Source organism: Tribolium castaneum, chromosome 1 (genome assembly GCF_031307605.1).
Source record: "Tribolium castaneum strain GA2 chromosome 1, icTriCast1.1, whole genome shotgun sequence".
In the NCBI taxonomy this organism is placed as follows: domain Eukaryota; kingdom Metazoa; phylum Arthropoda; class Insecta; order Coleoptera; family Tenebrionidae; genus Tribolium; species Tribolium castaneum.
This window is the reverse complement of record NC_087394.1, coordinates 33962110-33984968: the sequence shown is the minus strand read 5'-3', so window position 1 is coordinate 33984968 and position 22859 is coordinate 33962110. Positions and strand designations below refer to the sequence as shown.

The 22859-nt window shown below is 30.7% G+C and overlaps 2 protein-coding genes across 3 annotated transcripts in view; both read right to left on the bottom strand.

The window, feature by feature from the left end:
* Positions 1-280: 280 nt before the first annotated feature.
* Positions 281-1274, bottom strand: LOC103312283 (uncharacterized protein). Of its 2 annotated transcripts, XM_015977725.2 has the most exons (4): positions 897-1274; positions 761-849; positions 477-707; positions 281-425 (listed from the first exon to the last, which is right to left on the bottom strand). In XM_015977725.2, exons 1-3 carry the CDS (start codon positions 1141-1143, stop codon positions 507-509), a joined length of 537 nt encoding a protein of 178 aa, XP_015833211.1. In that variant the 5' UTR covers positions 1144-1274; the 3' UTR covers positions 281-425; positions 477-506. The 2 variants fall into 2 exon arrangements, with proteins under 2 accessions (XP_015833211.1, XP_008190760.1); XM_008192538.3 differs by lacking the exon at positions 281-425 and having other exon boundaries at positions 432-707.
* Positions 1270-22859, bottom strand: part of CngA (Cyclic nucleotide-gated ion channel subunit A) — a 41619-nt gene continuing 20029 nt past the window's right edge. The window contains exons 4-9 of the mRNA XM_064356807.1: positions 21316-21478; positions 13035-13571; positions 9249-9562; positions 5963-6238; positions 5678-5904; positions 1270-2847 (exon numbers count right to left, since the gene is read on the bottom strand). Of these exons, the coding sequence (XP_064212877.1) occupies positions 2697-2847; positions 5678-5904; positions 5963-6238; positions 9249-9562; positions 13035-13571; positions 21316-21478 (1668 nt within the window). The 3' untranslated portion in view covers positions 1270-2696. The remainder of the gene's footprint in view (positions 2848-5677; positions 5905-5962; positions 6239-9248; positions 9563-13034; positions 13572-21315; positions 21479-22859) is intronic.

Below are 22859 nucleotides of genomic sequence, written 5' to 3'. Positions count from 1 at the left end.
ATCGGGAACAATATTAACACAAAAGTGTTACGACCAAAATTGATGGAAATCTACAGACTTTTTTGTTTGAAATTTTACAACTTTAGTATTTTTTCAATATCTTTAACCGCTTTCGCAGCGTTTTGAAAAATATGAGACAAAGTGAAAATTCGTAAAAATTTTAAATACGTAATTTTTTGCTTTTTATTAGTATAATTGGTTTCATCTTCTCTCTGCTTCATTACACAAAAACTAAACAAACTGGTACCAAACATATTGCAAGCACAAAGTTAAAATAATGTCTATTTTTTAATTCGTTGTATCAAAATGTCTTGAATTAATATGTATTATTTTTGCGTCTGTTTTTTTCTTAACTTGTATAATTATGGACAATGCTGTTCGTCCCGATACGGGATCCAAACACATTTCCTGCATTAAAATAAATACTAAAATATTTATTAAACGCAACAAGTCTTTACACCAAATTTTAAACTTACAACTACGTTTAACAAATATTCCGTATTCGCCTAGCAGATGTTTGGAGTTTCCACTTTGAAATCCTTGGTCGAAGGGATGAGTTTTCCCTTCTTTTTGTCGTAAGTCCCAAAGCAGTAGCCACATTTTCGACAACAGATAATCGTATTTGTGCCTCCACACATCAACATTGGCAAGAAACACAAAGGCCAACACCCCAGCAGGAAAAACGCCCCCAACGAATTGTAGGCGATCTAAAAAATTATCATAAAACAGTCTAAACCACCCAGGCAATGTTTCAGCGCACTTTATTTCTCTGTTTTCTTATGTACGGTTGGTCGGTGTTCCCACACTTCGGACACTGGAGTGGACGGGAGCCGGGACACCAGGACTCGACTAAAAATGCATTAATCACAAATAGAAAAAAAGTACACACCTGTTACCTGTTGTTTTGTAAAGGTTGTTGTTCCGTTTGTTGGTGCGTTTCAAAATCTCGGACGCATTACTGCGGCGGTGCTTACTCTTGTTGCTTGTTTTACTGTTGGATAGGTCTTCACAATTTTCCATAACAAAGTGGGTCATCGACACTTCGGGGTGGTTTTTTAGGAGGTGTTCGCCCAACGTGCACATGTTCCCATCTTTACAGACTATTTTGTTTCCACAAACGCGACATAATCCTGAACACTCCATCAATCAAACGACGATGGTGGAGGGAGGCATTTTTTGGACGACTTTAATTTTGGAACTTTATCACTTCACGTTAATTTTGGCCACATCATTTGACAGGTTCTCGCATTGACACACAAACTGACAAGATCAGTTTTAATATTTATTAGTATTTTTTACATCGTTTTTAAATTACATGGCTCCATTTTTACAATGATTTTAGGTTTTAATTTAATCAGCTACCGCTTATTTCCTAACAGAAGGTTATAGAAATTACCTTTAGAAAAAACGTGTTACAGTAAAAATCAAATTTGTTCATACCTATTTAAAGCTTTATCATTAACAGTATGTACATTTAATACAAATCTTGGATTATCACAATTATAATAAGGCTCTGATAAATTAGGTACTTATCTATACCTTACAAAGAAACAAACTTTTTATAAAATACGAACAGTTATGAAAATAGATATGTCTATAACAGCGATTTTAAAGTAATTGTGTGCTTCTAGTTTTATACCTTACGTGTATCGCTCTCTAATTCTGATTTAAAATAAGTTTATGCTCGTTCCACTACATTTTCGTCCTAAAAAACTATTTCTACGAAAAAATCAGAATTAATCTAAACTATGTTTTATTTGTCTAATTTAGAAGATAAAAGTGCATTTTTGATTAGAAGTACAGCAAGTAAATATTTCATTTACCTGAGTTTAATGTAACACATTGTACAGCGAGTAACTACAATGATGAAAAAAGTGTGATTTCTAATTATTCAGAACAAGTTTATTTTTTTCTTTTTAATTTTGGGTGTCATATGTTAGACCAGAAATTTATTATTTATTTATTACATTAATTATTGTTTTTGAGATATGTAAATTTTATTAAACGTAATTGGTACGTAATTTAACTAAACGAAAATAAATTATAGATTTTGACTTGTTCGTTGTTCCATAACAGTTGGAGCTTTCTTCAAAAAAATTATATTCCTTATGGCCTATAGAAGAAATTTTTGTGAAAGTATTTTGGTTGTAAAGTTGCGATTAAAAAATCGAACTGTAAGTTTTGGAAGAAGTAGATTTGCGCTTGTGTTCTGCGTTAAAAGCTAGAAATGAGACATTTAGAACGTCCTGATTTTTAATCTTGATCCAATTTCGAGTTCAGAGTACCTAACTAAAATTTACACTGTTTAGAATTTTGTGGTAAAAAAAATATTCGAGTTTTTTCTCTGAGGTATGTCACAGAACACCACACAAAAAGTGTCTAGCTCTAACTAGATGAATTTTGTTGTTATTCGTTATTTAATTCTATATTACATCACATAATTAAGTGTATACTCGTACGTTGCAGTGGTTTTTAAATAAATGTGTACAAAAATATATAAATAAGAATTAATCAAACGGGAAACGTAACTCTATTTTTAGAAACAGAAATATTCGTCACTTACTCTTTGAAACACTTAACTCCTACATTAGTTAAAAAACTGACAAAATATAAACTGTTTTCTCTATCGTTACAGCAGTAGAACTCGTAAAGCTTCGCTTAAATTTAAAACTTATGTACATTACTTTTTTATGTCGTTACATGGTTTTATGTCTACTACTGAACGGAACATTGTCTAATTTTTTAGCGACTGTAAATATCCTGTCTTCTTCAAACGAATGCACTCTTCGACGTCCTGTAGGAACTGCTAAGGTCTCAGGTGTGTTGTCTTGTTCACGTTCCGACTTGCTATCAAACAGATTTGGAGTGTAACCAGGGAGCCATACGTGGATTTGTATTAAAAAAGATAGATAGGCATATCGAGGATTGTAAAAGATCCTCAATAGTGCCATTTGTATTAGGCCGAAGAGAAAATAAATCACTCTGTACATAAATATTAAATTTGAAAGTATAATGCTCTCGACGTTTTATTGTCTGGCTTTCTTTGTATGAACTTATAATCCTGAACATTGAGTCGGAGAGTCCGAAAGTTCTGACACGGAATCAGCGGCTATGTGTGATAATACTGATAATACACCGAGCCAACTTAGAAGTTTTGAGACGAGCTGTTCAAGTTTTGTGTACTTACGTATTTTTTATTGAGTTTAGAGTTTTCTTAAAATTTGAATAACCAAGTAGCACGATAGAGCACTAAAAATAATTTTAGCCAAATATTTTTTTTAATAAAATACGATTTCGCTATTTCTCTATCGGGCCAAAAAATCATTGAACTGTGAAAACTTTGTAAAAAATAAACTGGCAAGTTACGTTTACGAGCGTTTAAGGTCGTTTTTGAGACGAAACGTACTTTTTGCACAAAATTTTGATAAACTGAACGGAAAATTTTCTAAATTGGGTCGAAGTCTGGCCCATTTTTCATCCAAAAACACAATGGTTCCTCGAAAAATACGCCGAAAAACCCTCGAGTTGAGTCAAAAGCGGTGTTATTATTGCAGAATTTTTTCAAAAATTACTCAAAAAATTACAAAATTTTGTCAAAAATGCTTTTGTTGCGCGTGTAAACACGTTTTTGAGTCAAAAAACCCAAAAAAAAATTTGCCGTATTTTCTTAAACTGAAAGGTGAAATCACTAAATCACGTACTTATTAAGTCAAAAGTGGCATGATTCTTTAATTTATGGGTGTTTTAGTACGTTTTCTAAGCAGTAAAGCATTTTTTTTAGAAAATGTTTTCAAAAATAAGGCCAAAATGTAACGAATTGGTTAAAAAATGAGTGCATTTGTCCCATTTAAGCGCTACTGTCGTACGCTTTTTGTAAACTAAAAAGTGTCTCTGCACTTGTAATTTTACTTTAGTGAATTTACTTCTTTTAATTAATTATTATTATTAGTTTTTTTATTTACTACTGAAAGGCCTCGCTGTCTTATACCTTCGATCTGATTCTGATGTAAACAAAATCATTATTAAAAAAAATATCATTATAATTTATCATTTAAGAAACGGGCCAAAAATCAGTCTTGTTTCGTTTCAAAATTGTTAACATTCGTCTGTATTTTTACAGACTGAACAAAAAAATATCGCTCAAAATTAATATCTTTGATAATATAAAACATTTTTCAAAAAAATCTTCGATCAATTTCAATATTTTTTTAAATAATAACTGAGACCTTTAGATACTTTTTTATTTTTCTGGTAATCATGAAACAATCAAAAAAAAATTACAGTAAAAGAATCAAATAAAAAAAATACAGCAAAAACTTTTACAAAAGTAAGCAGGGATTGTTTTCTTAAAATTTTAAGGTTTCATATTAGGTAAGTTAGGTAAGAATTTTCTTATTAATTATTAAGAAAAATATAAAAAATTATCCTTTATAAAATAAAAGAAGTACAAAATGACAAAGCTTTCTGTGTCTTAATAAAAATATTTGTTAATTTTTAACTCTTTCTTAATTTTTTTATTATTACCGGGACGATAAAAGACTGTATATATACTATCAACAAAAAAATTTGACATTTACAAAAAAACATCGCCCTGTTCGAATATTTATTTGAAAAGTAAAAACAAAAATATTAATTTTTAGCGTTGTTACTTTTGGTTTAGTCTGTACCTTAATTATTTCGTAGTACTTAAAACGAAACATTGAATTTATTATTTTGAAAAAGTATTTTTATTTTGACGAAGACAATCCAACTCGTATTGTTGTTGTTATTAAATCTGTTTGTAAATTCGAGTAGGTTTTAAAAGTGTAATAACTAGAGCTAGGATTTAATGTAATTTTTTTATATTTTTAAAAATATCACTCCAATATTTTAAAACTTTAACCCACATTTTTCAAAATAATAATTTTTTCATTTTTTTTAGTATTAAATCGCAAATGTTTAACCTATTCAATAGTTCATAACAATTTTCAATTAGGTTTTCCCCATTCATGAGAGTAAAAGTACGTTAAATTATATCATCTTTTTATCGAGCTTTTACCTACCTGTTATCCATCGGCCGCAGTTTTATCCGGAAGAGAAAGTTATTGGTTAATATCTGATGTGATTTTAGCTGTACCAAGCATATTTAAAGCATTTCTTCTGTATAAAAACTCTACAACCACGTGAACTGTCTTGTGGTTTTAATAATTTTTACAATTTTTTTGTTTACTTTGTGTATTGCACGTGCTGCAAGTGTCCAAAGCTTTGTAAACTTCTACGAATAAAAGAATTACTTTATTGTAGAAAATTTCATTCAACCAACTGTTTCTTTGATAATTTCTTTACAACTTCGTTTCAGAAGTTTAGAAACAGAATTAAATATAGTGGAGGTTTAAAAGGTTTCCGTGTTTTTTTAATCATTTTCATGTCTTCATTTGTTTAATGTCAGGATTTTTTATTAAATTTTTCATCCAAGAATATTTTGTAACTTGTCCACTAGTTTTTTTTTTTAATTAAAAGCATTAATTCCTTATTTTGTGGCCAAACAGTTTGTGGCGAAAGAAATATTCAAATGTTAATTAAAACGTCGAGTGCGGCATTTGAGAAATAGCTCGGTAATGTTTTCCCTCGTGGTCATCCGACACAAACAGATTGTCGTATTTAATTGGGCACTTGTGCTGATTCTTTGATAAATTACCTGAGCTCCAAGCGGGTCAGTCGCTGCTTCAGCTTCGCCTGACTGGCGCTGAATTCGGCAAGAAGTCTAGCGAGGCGTGTTTGCAATATTTCTACAGTATTCTCTAATTTCTTGATGCTGTCGAGCACCGAATCCTGAGTTTCTTTGGCCTTTTTGAACACATCTTCGTCCAGTAGACCGTCCTTCCGCAAAAGCTGGCAGCCGCGCTCGGTTAGCGTTGCCCTCGCCTGGAAAAAACACGTTTCCGGGAAATGCCCCCTTGAGCCCGATTCGCTCGCAACCAACCTCTGGATAATCCGCCAAAGCGACTAGGAGGTCGTCCTTGGCCAGGCAGAATAGGTCCGAGTAGCCTAACGACCGGACGTTGGCCGTTCTTCTGTTTCCGGTGCGATTTCCGGCGATATCCAAGACGCTCACTTCGCCAAACACTGATCCTGCGCCTAATGTTGCTAAAACAGTTATGCCGTCATCGGCTACCACTTGTAATCGACCTCGTTTCACAATGTACATCTCTTTGCCCACGTCGCCCTTGCGGCAAATGTAATCACCCGGGGAGAACACCTGAAAATGCAAATCGTTTTGCCATTTTTCAAAGAAAACTGGAAATCAGTCAGAGGAAGGAATGCAAAGGGAAAAGTTTATCTCTAGAGCGATCAGAAGCCAAAGGTTCACTTCAAAATGCGGTTCAGGATATCTCAAGTGGGCGGCAAAAATTGTGATAACTGATAACAAGTCTTTAAAACCATAGTTTTAAATCGCTTTAATATTAAGCTAAGTTTACACCATATAAGTGGCAAAACGTAAGAAACTTAAAAAAATTTGCCTTATTATTATTATCTATTTGCTCAAATTCAAATAACAGATTTTAAATTTCGAAAAGGCAGCTTCAGAGTTTGTTAAAATTAAAATAAACTCTATAATTCAGTCACGTCGATCACAAATTTGTAAAAAATGCTGTATGAAACGTGAAAATATGTATTCTTTTATAATTTTTTCAAGAAATAGCTTAGCAATATTACGTATTTTTTCCTAAACTAAAATGGACATTTTGAGAATTTGCAAATAATGTTATTAGCATGTTTATTTGTGTAATAAATTGCATTTTTTTTGTTAAATTTAATAAAAAAACAAAAAATGAAATAGAAGAATTACGGGAGTGAGCTAATAAGTTAATAATTTACCTCTGATGTTTTGTCAATGTGATTAAAAAATTTTCTATCAGTGATTCTTAAAATTTAAAACTATAAGTTGAAAAAGATTTTTTTACGCACATTTACGTTAATCTATTCATGAGTAAGAACTCAGCAAAAAATTTTAATATCCCTACAAGTTCCAACTTAATTAGGAAAAGTAGTAGAGATACTATTAAATTTGAAAGATAATTTTTGGAATTTTGAAAAATGTTGAAAATTAAAATGTGTTTTCTGTGAAGATTTTTATGTTATAATTTAGGGTCGGTTTACAGAAAGCGAAATTAAACTTTAATTCAGTATTAAACTAATTCAATTCAAATTCAAATTCAAATCAAAACTAATCAAATTAGGTAAGTTGCCATTTATTATGCATTTCAAACCGCCAAGTTGATAGCGAAATAAGTTTGGAAACTTTGAAACCAATAATTTTAAAATGCAGAAATTTTGGAATATATAAGATGAGAAAAACAAATTAAAAAACAAATTTTATTACCACAGAGAATTCACGTCTGTTAGTAAATACTTTGTATTTTTCTCTATGTATATATTTTTTTTCTACCGACATTTTTTGACGGTTTTCTTGCACAAAGCAAAATTTAAGCATGGCTTGTTCTCAGATGATACAAGAAGTAATAATTTTTTTGCATTACTTAATATCTGTTCCAAAATAATTCCAATTTTTTTCCATAATCAACGTTTGAAAAGTGATTGTGTGAATTTTTTAATAGTATTTTCGATATTCATTCGGCAATAACTCCGGAACTAATACACGTAACCCTAATACGTTTATAACAATTGGAAAGCTCTATTAATAATCAATTTTACTATTCTCCGATTAATAGTTTTTAAAAAAATTGCAAACATAAGCAATAATTTAAATAAATAGTTAACTTAAAAACTATTGAGAATTTGGTGATTTCCTCGACGCTAATCGATTCGCTGGATTATTTTACACAGATTTACATCAAAATAGAACCACTTTTTAGAATAGTTTTGCCGTAATCGACGTTTGAAATGTGTGAGTGTGAATATTCCAACATGTTTTTGACATTCTTCGGGCAATAACTCCAGAACTAATAGAATATTGTATAATAGAATTATTGTAGAAAAATTCTGAATATTCTGAAGTATTTAATACGGAGCTTTAAATTCTGTGCGATATTAGTTTGTGAGATATAGCAAAAATATTGTTAAGCAGACTGACGTCTTATTAAAATTCCAAATATTTTTTAAACAGTTCACTTTATAGCATTATAATCCAAAATTCGTCATTAAACAAAACTCATTTTTACTCTGTTAAGTAGCAAAGGCATAATTTAAAAAATAATTTAAATCGAAAATTCTCTTGGATCAAGAAAATATAATTACCTACTCCTGATTGATAAGTAATAAGGAAATGTAGGAAATACTAAACAAATAAAAATTGTAGCATTTAGAATCTCTTTAAACTCAAATTAAATAATACTACATAGTACAAAATTGAAACAAAAATGTGAGAATAAGTAATATAATAAAATAAGTACACATGAAGAATAGAAAAATTGCCAATAATTCAGTAAATTTTTTGCCACAATAATTTCCACGTTCATAAGAGGGTGCATTTCGTCGTTAACGCGACTAACTTTAAATTTTAAAATTTGGATTTTTAAAATCGAAATCAATTAGCACACGAACGTAAAATAGGACAAAAATAATACACAAAAACCTAAACATCTTTTGGTTAAATTAAATCACCTTACTCCCCTTAAGTTTTTTAATATTTCAATTTCAGAATTCTCTCTTCACAAATAAGAGCAATTTTATCATCAACGTATTATACTGATTGATACAATTTGAAAAATATTTTTAACAAGTCTGTTTTTTGTCTTGCTGTCACACGGTGTAAGTTTAGGATAACACTAACAGATTAAATTGATAGATATTTACATAGTACATTATGGCATATGGTTGTAAGTATTCAAAAGATTATGTAACGGTTTCAAATTTTTAACTGAAAAACCGAGTAAAAACATTGCGACCAAATTGAAAAAAAAAGTTAATGTTTAATGTTTTTTAAATATACAAGAATTTGCTTTAGATATGTGAATCTTTCTTTAAAATCTAGACGCATTTTTATAAAAAGATTTAGGTTTTAAATCCCTAAGAGATTGGCTTTTCGGGTGAGAAAATTCAAATTTAAAATTTTAGAAATGTGTGCGTTTTTCGGCGTGAACCGTTCGCCGATTGAGTAAGAACTCCTCAGTTGGCATTAGCGATATAAGTAAACACTTATGTCCGTAAATCTCATAAATATGAACGAGGAAAAGAGGATCGTCTCGTTTTCGTGTAAACAAACTGTAGGCGAGCGAAATATTACATAAAATCAATCATAGGCCTACCTGCAGGCGTAATTTGAGCACGAGAGCTTCCAGTAATCCTGGCTCGCAGTCCTGAAATATCCTTACTTTTCGGAGTGTTTCTAAGTGTACTCTAATAGCAATTTCCGCTTTCAATTTATCTGGTAGAGCCGATAGGACGCGCTCCTCGTCCAAAGCTCCGCTTTCTGCCCATGTGTATGCGAACCAACGAATTACCCTAGCTTCCAACTCGCGACCCACTTTCCTGAAGGCCATGTACTGCTTAACGCCATCCATTCGGTTTTGGAAATCCACACGGGCCACGTTCATGTTCGATATCATCGAACCGATATTTCCTGAAAATAATTACTTACGTCTATTGTTTTGCTATTTCAAATTTTGTTTGACCGACACTGTAGATTTTAATAAGGTTTTTAACTTAGAATTATTATTAGAGTTGTGCAAGGTTAATTGTTAGATTCCAACTATTTGGCTAAACTTTCAGTCAAACATGCTTTATGAGCTGCAAAAGTCATGTCTCTAATATTACACACAGTTGGTGATTATTCGGGATTTAGGAACCATTGTTTAGTTATTAGAATAGTTTCCCAAATCTAGGGTAAGAAGCTTAGGATTTGCAGGTATGAAGGCTCTCGAGGGAATTATGGCTGAGTAAATAGAAACAGGAGTGTTGACATTGCTTACAGTTTGCAATGTTACTGAAAATTTTACATTTATTCTGTTAGAAATCATTGAACCTGCGTCTAAGTTTCGTATTGAAGGCAAATTCTAAAGTCAACACTAAGCGATAAATTTGAATGTGTATATTGTTTATATTTGAAGTTATGATTTCACAGTTGTCTAGCTTGTGTCGAAGTATTGTTTGTCTGCCCGAATAAAGAAAAATACATTTACATATCCGGAGCTTCAAGGCAAAGGTGATAAATTAGTTTCGCATGCTTTCCAGCGGAACTGTTAAAAGTTTCAGCTTCATCTTGGCTGAGTTTACATTCTCTAGGAAATACATCTTGACAAAGTGATATTAATGGAGTTTTCTTACATTAGTTTACTCTATTTTTACATAATTTTTTATATCAAGTGTCCTCGAAACATTATAATTTTTATCAGGAAACACGGATGTAGCATAGATCACACAATTTTCGCTCGTATGTGAAATGAAAAGGAAAGGATAATAATAATAATAATAAAACGCAACCTAGTTTGCCACTTCCTTTATGTTTCAGTTCTTCATTTGCTTTGTGTTCTAGTTTTTTATTATCGTTGTATTTTCATTTCACACATGATTAGACAACGAACGCTGAAAAGGTCATATCATGGCGTGTTAGTTGTCACAGAGAGTAATATGTTTGTTGGGTATTTTTGTAGTAAAAAAGAAAGACGGTGTCAGAAGGAAACCGGCAATAAGGTCATTGATTAGACATCTGATACAAAAAATTAATTCAAGGAAAATTTAATACACTTGATCTGGTTACGAAAAATAAATCAATTGGGTGCCATAGATCGAATGTAACCTTATTAATCTTTATTACAAAATAAATTAATGTATTAAATTATCTTTTATTACTTATTTAAGACAAATAACAAACTTTTCTCCTTTTGTTATATGTAGTGAAGATTTTAATTTGAAGTCAACTCTTTTCAGTAACTTTTTAGAGACGTTACTTACTCTCCTTCAACCACTTTAAATTTTTAGTTTTAAGTCGAATTTATTTTAGAAATACCAGACTGAACATTATACAGAATATTTATTTTGAATAATAATGGTTCCGAGTTAAAGCTAAGTACGATTCCAAAAATTAAATAAAAATGTTGTGTTCTGTTTTAGCTTTAGAAATTCTTATGAATATATAGATTTCTATGTCATTTGAAGATCTTTTATATCGATTTTTAGTTTAAGCCTGAGTATTCTACTTGTATGTATAATCTTAAAATGTAGACAAAGAGTGGATCAATCTACTAAAATAATAGTTTAATGAGTTATTACAGTATTAACATTAAAATTGTCATCGAATGGTTAAAGTTGATATTTTATTGAATTAGACACTTCTTGGGAAACTCTTGTAGTAAACGCCTCACTTCATCAGCGTTGTTTTTGCATTATTATTTAATAAATTATGAACAAAATTTACATTTTCGTCGTAGTTCCCAGTGAATTATATTAACACTATCTCTGTTCAAGTATCGTCTTATTTTTAACAGTTATAACGAATTTCCAACAGAAAAAAGAAGAAAAATTATCAAAAACGCACGTATTTTCATCATAAAAACTTAATTATTTCAATAATTCAGTCTGGATAGTGGACACAATTTCCTTGAACGGATCGTAATAAACGGTTTGTAATTTTTAGCTAATTTTCAGAGACTGTCTTCAATAATGACGAGTTATTAACACTTTTATAAGCTTTTTTCGCTCTTACGTGAATATTATTTTTTAGTTACATTATTGGAAGTTGCAGTTTAGGGTTAAATGAATACTAATAAAACTAAAATTTACGTCTTATTTTACATTTCAAATTCCTGAGATAAAGTTTATTTTTTCTGCCTTTATCTCAGTTAATTTAAAAAATCTACAACACGGAGCTTAACCATTTTATGATTTTGCGAGTTTATTGGTTTAACCTTTAAAGTTTAATTAATAATGCGATCATTTCAATGTTTAATTAGAGTGGTCAATTTTTTTTCTGTGATTGTTAAGCTTGTGCAAACTGAGAGTAAAAAAGAAATGTAATTAAATATTACTTTTAAAAATTTTATTATTTGACTCTTAAGCTTGATCAGTTATCAAAATCAGCGTGTTTGTACATATAACAAAAATACTAAAGCCTACACTAATTCTAAATTCCAAAGATCACATGGTATATTTTTTTGAATAATAAAAAAATTAGTGCTGTAATAAAAATTGAACTTTAGTATTTATCCATTTTTTATTACCTGTTACTTGTTTTTTTTGTTTTAGGTAATTTCCTGTGTACGTTGTAAATTTTTGATTTCTCAAAAATTTTGAATAATTAGTGAGTGTTAAGAAAATGGGTCGAAGGAACATGTAGGAAAAGTTCGTGCTACAAATATCCGTATTATTTTTCAGAAAAATGTTGTATTAAATTTTGTAATACAACTAATTTAATCACATATACACTGAGAATTTTATTTTACGGAAAAATGCCAATTTTTAGCAAAATAAAGTCTTCACTGTATACTTAATAGAATAAATAATAAGCATTAAATAAATATTTCATAAAACCTCATAAAAAATAATTGGGTTGTAGATACTTATCTACATTCAATGGATTTATTTCGACTATTTTTAAAACTGAATCTGTAGTCAATAATGTCGATTTTGTATTTACGTAAAATAAACTTTTACCAAAATTTAAAAAATTTGCCAAATAAATAAAATACAAAAGTAATTGACTAGTTTTTGACCGTGTTTTTTTATTATGTTTAATTTAATAACAAATCATTTTGTTAATTGAGACTATATCCCTAATATCCATACTTTTTTCCAATCTATGATGCTTTAAATTACAAATTCCGATTTTCATTGTTTAAATTTTTACGTATTTTAAATATACCAGGTTAAAAACATAACGGCATTTTTAGTGTGTAGGTAAGTATAAATCAGTGTTACTAGCACAAAATTTAAAATTTACAGATTAAAACTTGGAAAATACACTCATTCTAGTAGTAAATCTTGTATCCAAAAAAAAAAAACAATTTTTTTTGGTTTAATATTCTGACAACGACATAAGTTTGAAATTCGTCTTAAAATAAAAAATTCGAATTTAAACTGGAAATTCTGTTACTTGCCTACGATGGTTGCGAAGATCAAGACCCCGGCTAGAAAGTCAGCAACCACAAAGAGATACTCGGCATCGTTTTCAGGCACTGGTGTTTCCCCGATGGTGGTTAAGGTGAGCGTTGACCAGTAAAAGCTGTAGATGTACTGTCTAGCCAACGTGGAGTTCTTCGGTCCATCCAAATTGTAGACCCAGTTGTCGATTCCGAATCCGATCGCGTAGCTTATGGCGAAATAGAGGCACGCGTTCCAATGTATAAGCACAAGAATTGCTAAAACTACTTTACAGATTCTAAAAACGTTCGGATAATTTGTATCGGTTTCTGTCCGCTCGAACCATTCCCAAAGTCGCGGCAATTTAAACAGTCGATTCAGTCTTACAATTATAGGACACGGCACTTTAACGTTGCACTCGTACGGAGGCCACCAGATGTAAGCCACATCCGTTGGTATCAACGCCAAAAAGTCGCTCCTCCACAGCTTCGTTTGGAAGTAATGGGCGCGCAGTTTTCGAGAATTCGTTACCAAAAGTCCTTGTTCCAGATAACCTGGAAATGAAACGGGCTCACATTAATTTTATTCCGCAATATCCTGGTGTGGGCGCGCGTTTCATTCCTTCCTTTATACATTATTGAAGGCATTTAGAATGGATTAATGCAGAGTGCTGGCCTGAGAAAAAATAATTTCACCGAAACGTTTACCAAATGTAAAATGCTAATTAGAGGGAATTTTCGGCATTTTATGGCCGCTTTCAAGACAGAGACACTTCGCTTCTTCAAAAGTAAAACACAAAATTAATAAGGAATTACATTATTTCCTAGCCGCACACGAAACTGGAGTAGAAACAAAAATAAGACAATCGATAAGTACTTTGTTCCCAAATTAATTAAACAGGCAGAAAAGTTTCCCAAATGGAGGACAATAGATTTAACTCATGTTACAGTCTCTGACGTCTGCCTGCATTGGTCCTTTCAATCACTAATTGGTTATACCCTCCGGCCACTCATTGTAAATTTTTTAGAGCAAATTTAATGAAAGGGACACATATTACTATACGCCAGTCACTTTTAAATTGAAATTTAGAGCTGATATTTAATTTTATTTTGCGAGTACGCTTTGATGTGTTAATAAAATTATTTGTCCGTGAAGCTGTACGTGTACAGTTATAATTTTTTTATTCAAATTAATTAGCAATTTTTCAAATAAATTTGTCTCCGAACTGAGAATCTTTTTCACCTCATATCCTTGGATACGTAAATATTGTATCATGTTTAATAGAATTCGAAAAGTGGTAAAGCAGGTGGTTTATTGATTTATGCTCACTTACTTTAACTTTTGATAATAATGTCGATCAATCTGCTTTTATGCTTTGTCGATTTTCATCAAAAACAGGATCAACCGCTTTTAGGATAACTAGGCAAAGCTTTGATCCTTTGTGTACGGGCACGTATCTCTAAAGTTTGAAACTGGTAATAGTTTGTAAAGGATGTCCGTTGTCAATGGCTAGATAAAAACTATAATTATTTTATTAAATTAAATGTTTTTCATCTGAAGAGTGTGTTTTTTTCTTTTTAAACCAATTGTTTTTTATTTTACTTCTATTGATTGATTTTAAAAAAGAATTTTGGTTCTTCATAGTTTTTTAGATCCTAAAAAGCATCTAGCGAAAGTAAGTTGTAGGCAGATTTTTGATTTATTTCGATATTAAAGCGTTTCTAAAATGTTCCTCATTTTTTGGTATTAATCTGAGTCTGTTACGAAAGTAGGACTAGAAATTTTTTTTTCAAATCAACAAAGTGTAATTCACTCATTTATTCAACGCATTAAGACACTTCAAGTTTTTTAAATAAATTTTTAAAATGAACATTTATTAACGATCCATTAATAACAAAATAACAGTATATATAATAAAAACAGTAACAACAAAATAAAATATAGATAAAAGCGAGGACTTAATGCTACTTTTTTAACATGGTGTAGTACAGAATTTTTTCATGTTTTTGTTATAATACATGGCTCTTTGTTGATTACGGCTTTTGATTCTTCAACAATTTCTGAATTAAAAAAAATGTATAACCAAAAGTATTTGAAACTTTTCTACATTCAAAATCCTAACAAAATTTCTTTACAAAAGAAATACAACAAGAAAGAGATTGCTGTCCAACAAAATCTTGGGATATACAAATATTTAAGGAATCATTTAAAAAGAAAAACATTTTTTGTAATAATTTTTCCATTACAATTAATAATTGTGTTACATTGTAAAAAAATGTCAGTATTTCAGAAACGAAATAAAATTAACTAACAAACGTTAGTCCTTTAACATGAATATTAAAAGCTACATCCAAAGAAATTAAAAATATTTTCGTATGGGAACGCCTTTTTTTCTTGAAAATAATTTCATGTGATGTCGTATCTGTTGTATTATTTGAATTATATTTTTTTTATACAAGCTCTAATAATAAATACGTAAATGTTTCTAAAAATAGAAGTCTGCTAAATGCTTGACTTATAAAATTATAGACGACTGGCTGGCAAAAAAACCAGCAAAACTTTTATTGTATATTATTTATATTATTTGTAATAATTTGTTCTAAAAAAATAAAAAAAATTGCAAAATGTCTAAATAAAAAGTCTAAATCCTCAAAAATGTTCTGATTTTTTCTTTTGCAGACTATAAACTTTTAAATTCTCCAACAAAATTAGGCGCATTTGAAAGACTTTTCGTTTCATCGGTTTCTGAAGTAAAGCTGTTAATAGATGGAGAACTAACAGGTGGTAGTAGCAATTTTTTAAGAGTATTCCGTATTAAAGGAAACTCTTTTTGTTTTCCTTCTGTTAAATTAGAAACTGCTCAAATCTCTATTCCATTAGGAATTTTTGATAATGTAGGATTTTTTCTCTGTTCACCTTGCATAATATCCGAAAGTATTTGTTTCAGAAGCGCTAGGCTTTATATTTTTATTGCCAGTTGCATTTTTCTGTTTTCTTTTTTATTATGGTCTCCAAATAATTTTTTTTCGTCGGTTTATGAATATTCACAGTTGCTCATTTTAACTAAAATCACTTTACTTTTATTTCAAATAATAGGATTTACTACTATTTTTATAATCCTACTACAACTATTAATTCAATTATTTTTTCTAAAGGTTCATCTTCAGATGTTCTACAATAGCATAATTAATTACTTAATAATTAACTACTTCTCTTATGAAATGCTAAGTTCTGAAATAAAATTCAATTTACTTGAAGAAAGTGATATTTCAAGTCTTTTTACGTGACATACCATCATCACACAACTGACAAACAATTCCTTAGAGCATTTTTTTCTTCAATCTGTAATTGGCTTTATTAATTCAGGTCAGGTCGAGCGAGCCAACTTTGGGCCCGTTCCCCATGTGAGCCTGTTAAGTACCCCAATTTAGAATTAGGATGTTACACCCCAATCATTGTGTATTGTACCTAGTGAGGTTCAATAATTAAATTTCCATGCAAGCCAATTTTCCTCCTCTCTGAATAGTAATTATTATTGGCACAATCTTTCACCTCGCTTGTCACAAGCAGAAGGTGTAGGTATCCGTGTCCTATATAAGTTGTTTTTGATACGGGTTCGAAATTATCCCGAGACACTTGTCGATAGTTTATCAATTTAGGTCAGGGCTTTTCATTTTGTGAGAAATTATCAAGAACTTTTGAAAGTTATAATATTTCACAACTTGGCGTACATGTCTATACTTTGTAATAACGTCCGAATATTATGTATTTAGAAGGCAGAAGAAGGGATGGAAAACAATACAATCGAGGCGAATTCGCTGGAACACTGCCAATTTATGGCCAAGACGCCGTCAAAATTGTTTCTTTTTGCGCGAGGTCAACGTCTCCTATATTTCGCAGATTAATATCTTCGAGCCCATTTTCGCAGATTAAAGCCGGTAAAAGAACGAAAGCCAAGAAGGGAATGATGTTTGGTGTTGTTGTAATTCATTTTTAAACTTGACCGCGCAAATATTTGCAAACACAATAAGGGTGACGGAATTTATGAATCATAATTTTGCAAATTGTTTTTGAACGTAAAACCATCAATAACCTCAGCAAACAACACTCCTTCAAGTGCGCCATTGCTAAATTGCGTTGTAATTATTATAGCCATAAAATGGAAGTAGCTTGTATGAACTGGAGTCATATTTCTTGAAAGAAAATTGATGGTGGTTTTGTTGAGTCGTATTTATCCGACCTTTGTTTGTCGAAGCCCCATTGCATTTGGTAATGAGTGTCGTGTTCGAAGATATACGGCTTTTTAAGATATGGTCGTCTGTATAACAAACATTTCAATTACGACTGTATTTAGTAATCCCTAGTGTCAATTTGGTCGTGGCTTTGCATGTAGACTAGAATTGCGTGATGAGGTTCTGTGGACGTCAACCGAGGCTAATCATTTTAATATTGAGAACACGAGCTTCATTAATTACAAGTAATTAACGTGCAAAAATCGATATTTTGATAATTAATGCGACCATTAGCATTTTTTACGGACCTGACCCGAGCAGATTTCTTACCCAGAAACATGCTGAAAAATAGAACTCTAGTACCAGCAAACACCAGTTTAATAAATGTTTTGCTAAAAATGGAAATATTTGACACCCTTTTTATTTTCCCTAAATTCCTAAATTGAACTCTTGTATCCTAAATTAGTCCTGCAGGTGTGTTCAACCTTCGTAATTTAAAACAAGACATGATTTTCAATTTTTTTTATTAATATTTAGTTTAAAATCATTAATCAAAATTTTCAATTTCGTAGTTATTTTATTTTACATCCAAAGGAATTTTTGTTTCTTAGAGTTTCAGTATTTTAGCCTTTTAGTTTCCTAATTTCTCCACATTTCATAATAATTTCCTAAATTAATCTGCATTTTTTTGTATTTCAGTTTTTAAGTTTTTCAGCTTTTCAGTTTCGTAAGTGTATTATTTTTTATTCAGAATTTAATTTTACAATTTATTGGTGTTTCTCTTTCCCATTTCTATATTTTTTTCAGTTTTTCAGTTGCTTAGTTCTTTGGAATTTCAGTCTCAATATGTTTTAGTTTTTTGTTTTTAGTTCGTCAGCATTCCTTTGGCAGTCTTACTGTTTTTTATTTTTTTTGTATACGTGTTTTTAAATTTTTTCAGCTTTTCAGTCTTTTAGTGTATTGGATTTTTATTCAGAATGTCATGTTTCAATTTATTAGCTTTTGCAAAAGCACAGCATAATTTTAGGCAAGCCACTTTGAAAAATGAATTTTGCTAAATAGTATTACAAAATGAGTAGACCTTTCACTTGCTGAAGCAATTAAACTAGTAAATAAAGTGTAAATTTTCGTAAAAAGTTCCCCAAGAGTTGTGTAAACTATACAAAAAATTCTCAAAATAAAAATATTAATTGATACTGTTTTTATTTTAAATCAGGCGCAAATTGTGAGTAGAACTTGTGGCCAACAATTTATAAGTGAATTCTGGAACAATCTATGAAGTAAATTTAATTGAATTGTGATAAGTGAGTCAAGTAATTAATACTGTCTGGGCTGCTTTTGTATAATAGATGTATTAGTTCTAATAGACATGATGTAACGAAAACTGTTGGTTTGGAAAAGACTAGTTTCTATCAGTTGCCAAACATGACCTGTAGTCCTCCACTGTTTAAAACTGCATCGAAAACGCATTTCAATGCCATTTGGTTCACATTTCAATTATCGCGAGTTTGTTTTTTCGAAAAAAAAAGCGAAATTGCTTCGGGCCAGCTAGTGGGCGGACGCGCTAATTTGCCGAGTATTTTTCCGACAGAATTTCTTAATTAGCAGACACTAAAGTCATTTGCTTTAATCACCAACGTTTGTGTGACATTTTTATACATCAAAGTTTAATAAAAATATATTCAAGTGCATGGGTAATTAACTGGCTTTATGTTCCAGGAACAAGTTAAAATACGATGGCTGCAGTGTCAGTTTGATCCCGGAATCAAGTTCAAGAGGTGCGAATATTTGTAACATGATCGTAAAAGCTCAAGAATACTTGAGACATGCTCGATAAAGATTTCTTAAATTGTCCGGGCGGAACTTGGATTGACATGTAATTTTATCGAAACAGTGCTCTTAAATGTATGTTTTAAGACATATTCTACGTTTCATGTATCGTTGAATTAAATTAAGGAAGGATGGGCAAAAGATATAAAACGGTTTCTACATTTTAGTTTATTTTAATTTTAAAGTAGGTGAAACGGAACGTTGAACTCATATTGTAAAGATTCTACAAGTCAACAATTAAATACACTAATGAGCACATAATGAGCGAATGAGCTTGCTAGTTGGATGTTTCTAGCGTCAGTTAATTGTGAATCAGAACGAAGGATAAATTTTCTAGTCGGATAAAAGGCCTTCACCTACTTAATGTTTATTCAGTGCCTTTGGATGAAAAATCAAAGAAAAGCCTTGCATACTTAATTCGCAAATAAATCAACTTCACAGTAATAGAAATCTGAAATGTGAAGACAACAAAAAACGCGCAGCTTTGTTATCTGTACACTTCCAGATTGAGATGCCATTTTAAATTTATCGCTCGATAAGATGTAAAGTTTGTTTCTATGACCTTATAACAGAAATTTGCATCTCATATTTTATGTTAATTTGCGAGAGAAGTTTTCCAGATAAGAGTGCCAAGAGGTTTAAACCTTGTACTAACTTGTAGATTTGATCATTCTTTGGTTTCCTATAGTGTCAAACAAAAGGACTTCCGAACAGATAAAAACCGTAATTAAACTTCACTTTTATGGTGAAGTTAAACATTTTTATCTAGGTGTAGGTAAGTATTTGATGCGAGATTAATCTCCACCGTAAATCTAACGTCTGTAAAGTTTTATGAGGTGTAAAACTGTAATTACCGATCGCTTTTTGCTCTCAGTACTGTTTTTTTTTTCGCTAACACCTCCAAAAATATTGATTTTAAAGGTGTGTCGGTAAAAATCGCCGGATGGACGCTTGTAATTGCTTACCTAAGCTTTAATGTTGTTTGAGCATAAAAATAGCTTACAATTTTTTTTATAAATAATTGAATTATTTAGAAGCAAACATTTCTACCAAAACATCCATCAAACTTAGAAAGTTTTTAGTGTATTGTTTAGGGTCTTTAAAAAATGATTAAAATAAAAAAATTAAAATGTATTGCATTTTTAATAACACAATTCGGTACTGATTTTGCATGTTTATCAACTGATCATGGTAACAAGTTCGTACACAGACTATCTGTATGTAGATCAAATGCATTGTAGAATTTGAGGGAGATATGACGTTACGTTTTGCTTCGTCCAACGTAAAATGTAATTACAGCCGTAAAAAAATTTTTAATTCTTAAAAAAGAAAACTAAATACATTAAAAACAAAGCAAAACTTTTGTTAACACAAATTTTCCCCGTAATTTAATTCTGAATCAAAAGCAGAACCAACAGAGCTGAAGCCAAATGGAGCAAAAAATTAAATTATGGGTATTTGAAGTAATTGAAGTAATTTTGTAGAAAACCACATTTGAACATCGTTTTTTCAGAATGTTCAAAGAAACAATAAAAATAATATAACTTTCTTGAAATACCGTAAAAATATTTTATAATCTTCTACTTGTATAAATCAAAATAAAATCTATATTATTAACACAGGGTGTTTTCGGTATCACTTTTATGGTTAAGCCTTTCTTAAGGTGGTTAAGGATAAAAAAATGGCCTTTTTCATTTTGTTAATTTTTTTAAATGCATTATTATACTATTATTAATAAAGCAACCCATCTTAAAATTCAAAAATATAAAGAAAATCCTGCCTACAGAGAAACAAATTTTAACATATTATTTTTGTATAAAGATTTTTCAATTTAGATGCAAAAACAGGTTTCCAGTGGAAAGAACGATACTACGATAAATGTAGCTTGAAATTAAGACGATTAAAGTTTACAGTTACTAATATCCTCGCAAAAATCAACTCATTACCTACGGTATTTCTATAGTTGTTCCAGCAATAAACTGGACAAATTCAAAGCATTCAAATCACCAAAATTATGCAGAAATGATTGAACTTTTTGATGATTTTTTACGCAAAATAAATAGTATTTAAAGTGATCTCCATTTACGTTTTAGATTATGATTAATTATTGTTTAAACAGATTTTTTTTAAATAAATGGAAACGAAAGTAAAGCTACTTGTTAGATGTCTTACATTTGCGTATTTTCATTTTTCAACTACGAATCTCTTATTTAATAATAATAATAAAGAATAATACCTTCGTGAGCATGAACAAATATATCTGCAATGTAGATCGTATCACAGAAGTAATCCAACGTCCACCAAAGCCACGGCACTGAGTTATTAAGTTCCCAAAACACAGCTCTTCCCAGGACAAAAACAACGTTGTACAGCACAGCCAAAGAGACAACCATCAGCCACTGCAAGGAAAAACGTTTATTTAGACCAAAATTTCCCGAAGCCATTGCTGAAACTAAACCAATAAACTTTCCTCATATTTGTGATCCCAAGTTGTAACCGTTAATTATTAAAATTAAAAAGTGTGACTACACCAGCAGAGCCCACATCGAAAATATGCAAATTTCACAAAATACCCTTATGGTGCAAACGTGATTGCGTTTTATTTTGTCGAAACACATGTAAACAAAGTGCGTTGACACAACTTTATTCGGAGTTGTAAAGGAAATAAAGAGCGGATATGCATACAAATTTTCGCATAGATAATTAGGTCACGTATTTTAAACATCAATACTGCAAGTTTTTTCGCTTTGTGTTTCCCGGCGCATTTAATAAACATTAAGGGAACCTAATTGTAATTAAGGAGAACTTGTGACTATAAAGTCGGATCAGTAAGTTTATGTGTGTGCTGGAAATTATTCAATTAAACAGATACTTAAATGGCAGCAGATAGCAACTCTGAATGATTTTTAGCAAAGTGTATGCGGAGTTTAGTTCAGATCGGTAATTTTATTGTAGCCAATTGGATTAGCTTTGAGATTAGGATGGCCTGCCCGAAGGCAAAAGCCATTTAGTATCAGAAATGTTAGGTTTTGACCTTCCTATCTATTTAATTTTATTGTTAGCAGTTCGTAAAAATTAATTATATAGGTATTTATTTAAAATTCTTCTCCACACGTTAAACAGGTAATTTCCGCGTCCGGAAATCAATAGGAAATTAATGGAGATGCCAATTTATGCACGGAGTTGCAGATTGAACAAGTGATAATATTCTTGTTCAAACTACTGTTAAAATTTATTGCAATTCTACTTTTTACTACTTTTCCATTAAAATAAAATTCGTCTTTTTGGATAATGCTTGTGTTCGTGTGGAGTTGCCAGGCGTCCCTTATTTCAAAAGACATTCCTTTTTTAATTAATTGTCCTTTGGTCTTTTGGTTTGGACGCATTTACCAGACGTAATTTGTCCTTTAATTTATTAAAAAGCAAGTTCCAATGGTAAGATTAAACTTTTATGAACTCGTAAGCAACATAGAACGATGTGCAAAAGAAAAACAATTTTAAAATATTGGCGTTATAGAGCCAAAATGTAGCAATTAATAGTTATTTATTGTATAATGTTTAAACAAAAGAGCCTTAGCACAAATGTATTCTAATTCGTAACATAAAGACTACAAGTTTTCGAGAAAATTGAATATAAAAGCAAAAAAAGTAAAATAAAAACATTCATAACTAGAAAACTATTGGAAATTTGACGATTTTCTTAACACATATTGATTCTCCGGAGCTTTTTACATAAACTTGGACCAAAACAGTTTCACATTTTCGAATAGTTTTGCCGTA

Excerpts from the sequence above, each read along its gene's own strand:
- LOC103312283 (XM_015977725.2), bottom strand. The coding sequence starts at position 1,143 with ATGGAGTGTTCAGGATTATGTCGCGTTTGTGGAAACAAAATAGTCTGT. Across the intron at positions 850-896 it reads CAACCTTTACAAAACAACAG|TCGAGTCCTGGTGTCCCGGC; the intron begins GTAACAGGTGTG and ends ATGCATTTTTAG. Across the intron at positions 708-760 it reads TAAGAAAACAGAGAAATAAA|ATCGCCTACAATTCGTTGGG; the intron begins GTGCGCTGAAAC and ends ATAATTTTTTAG.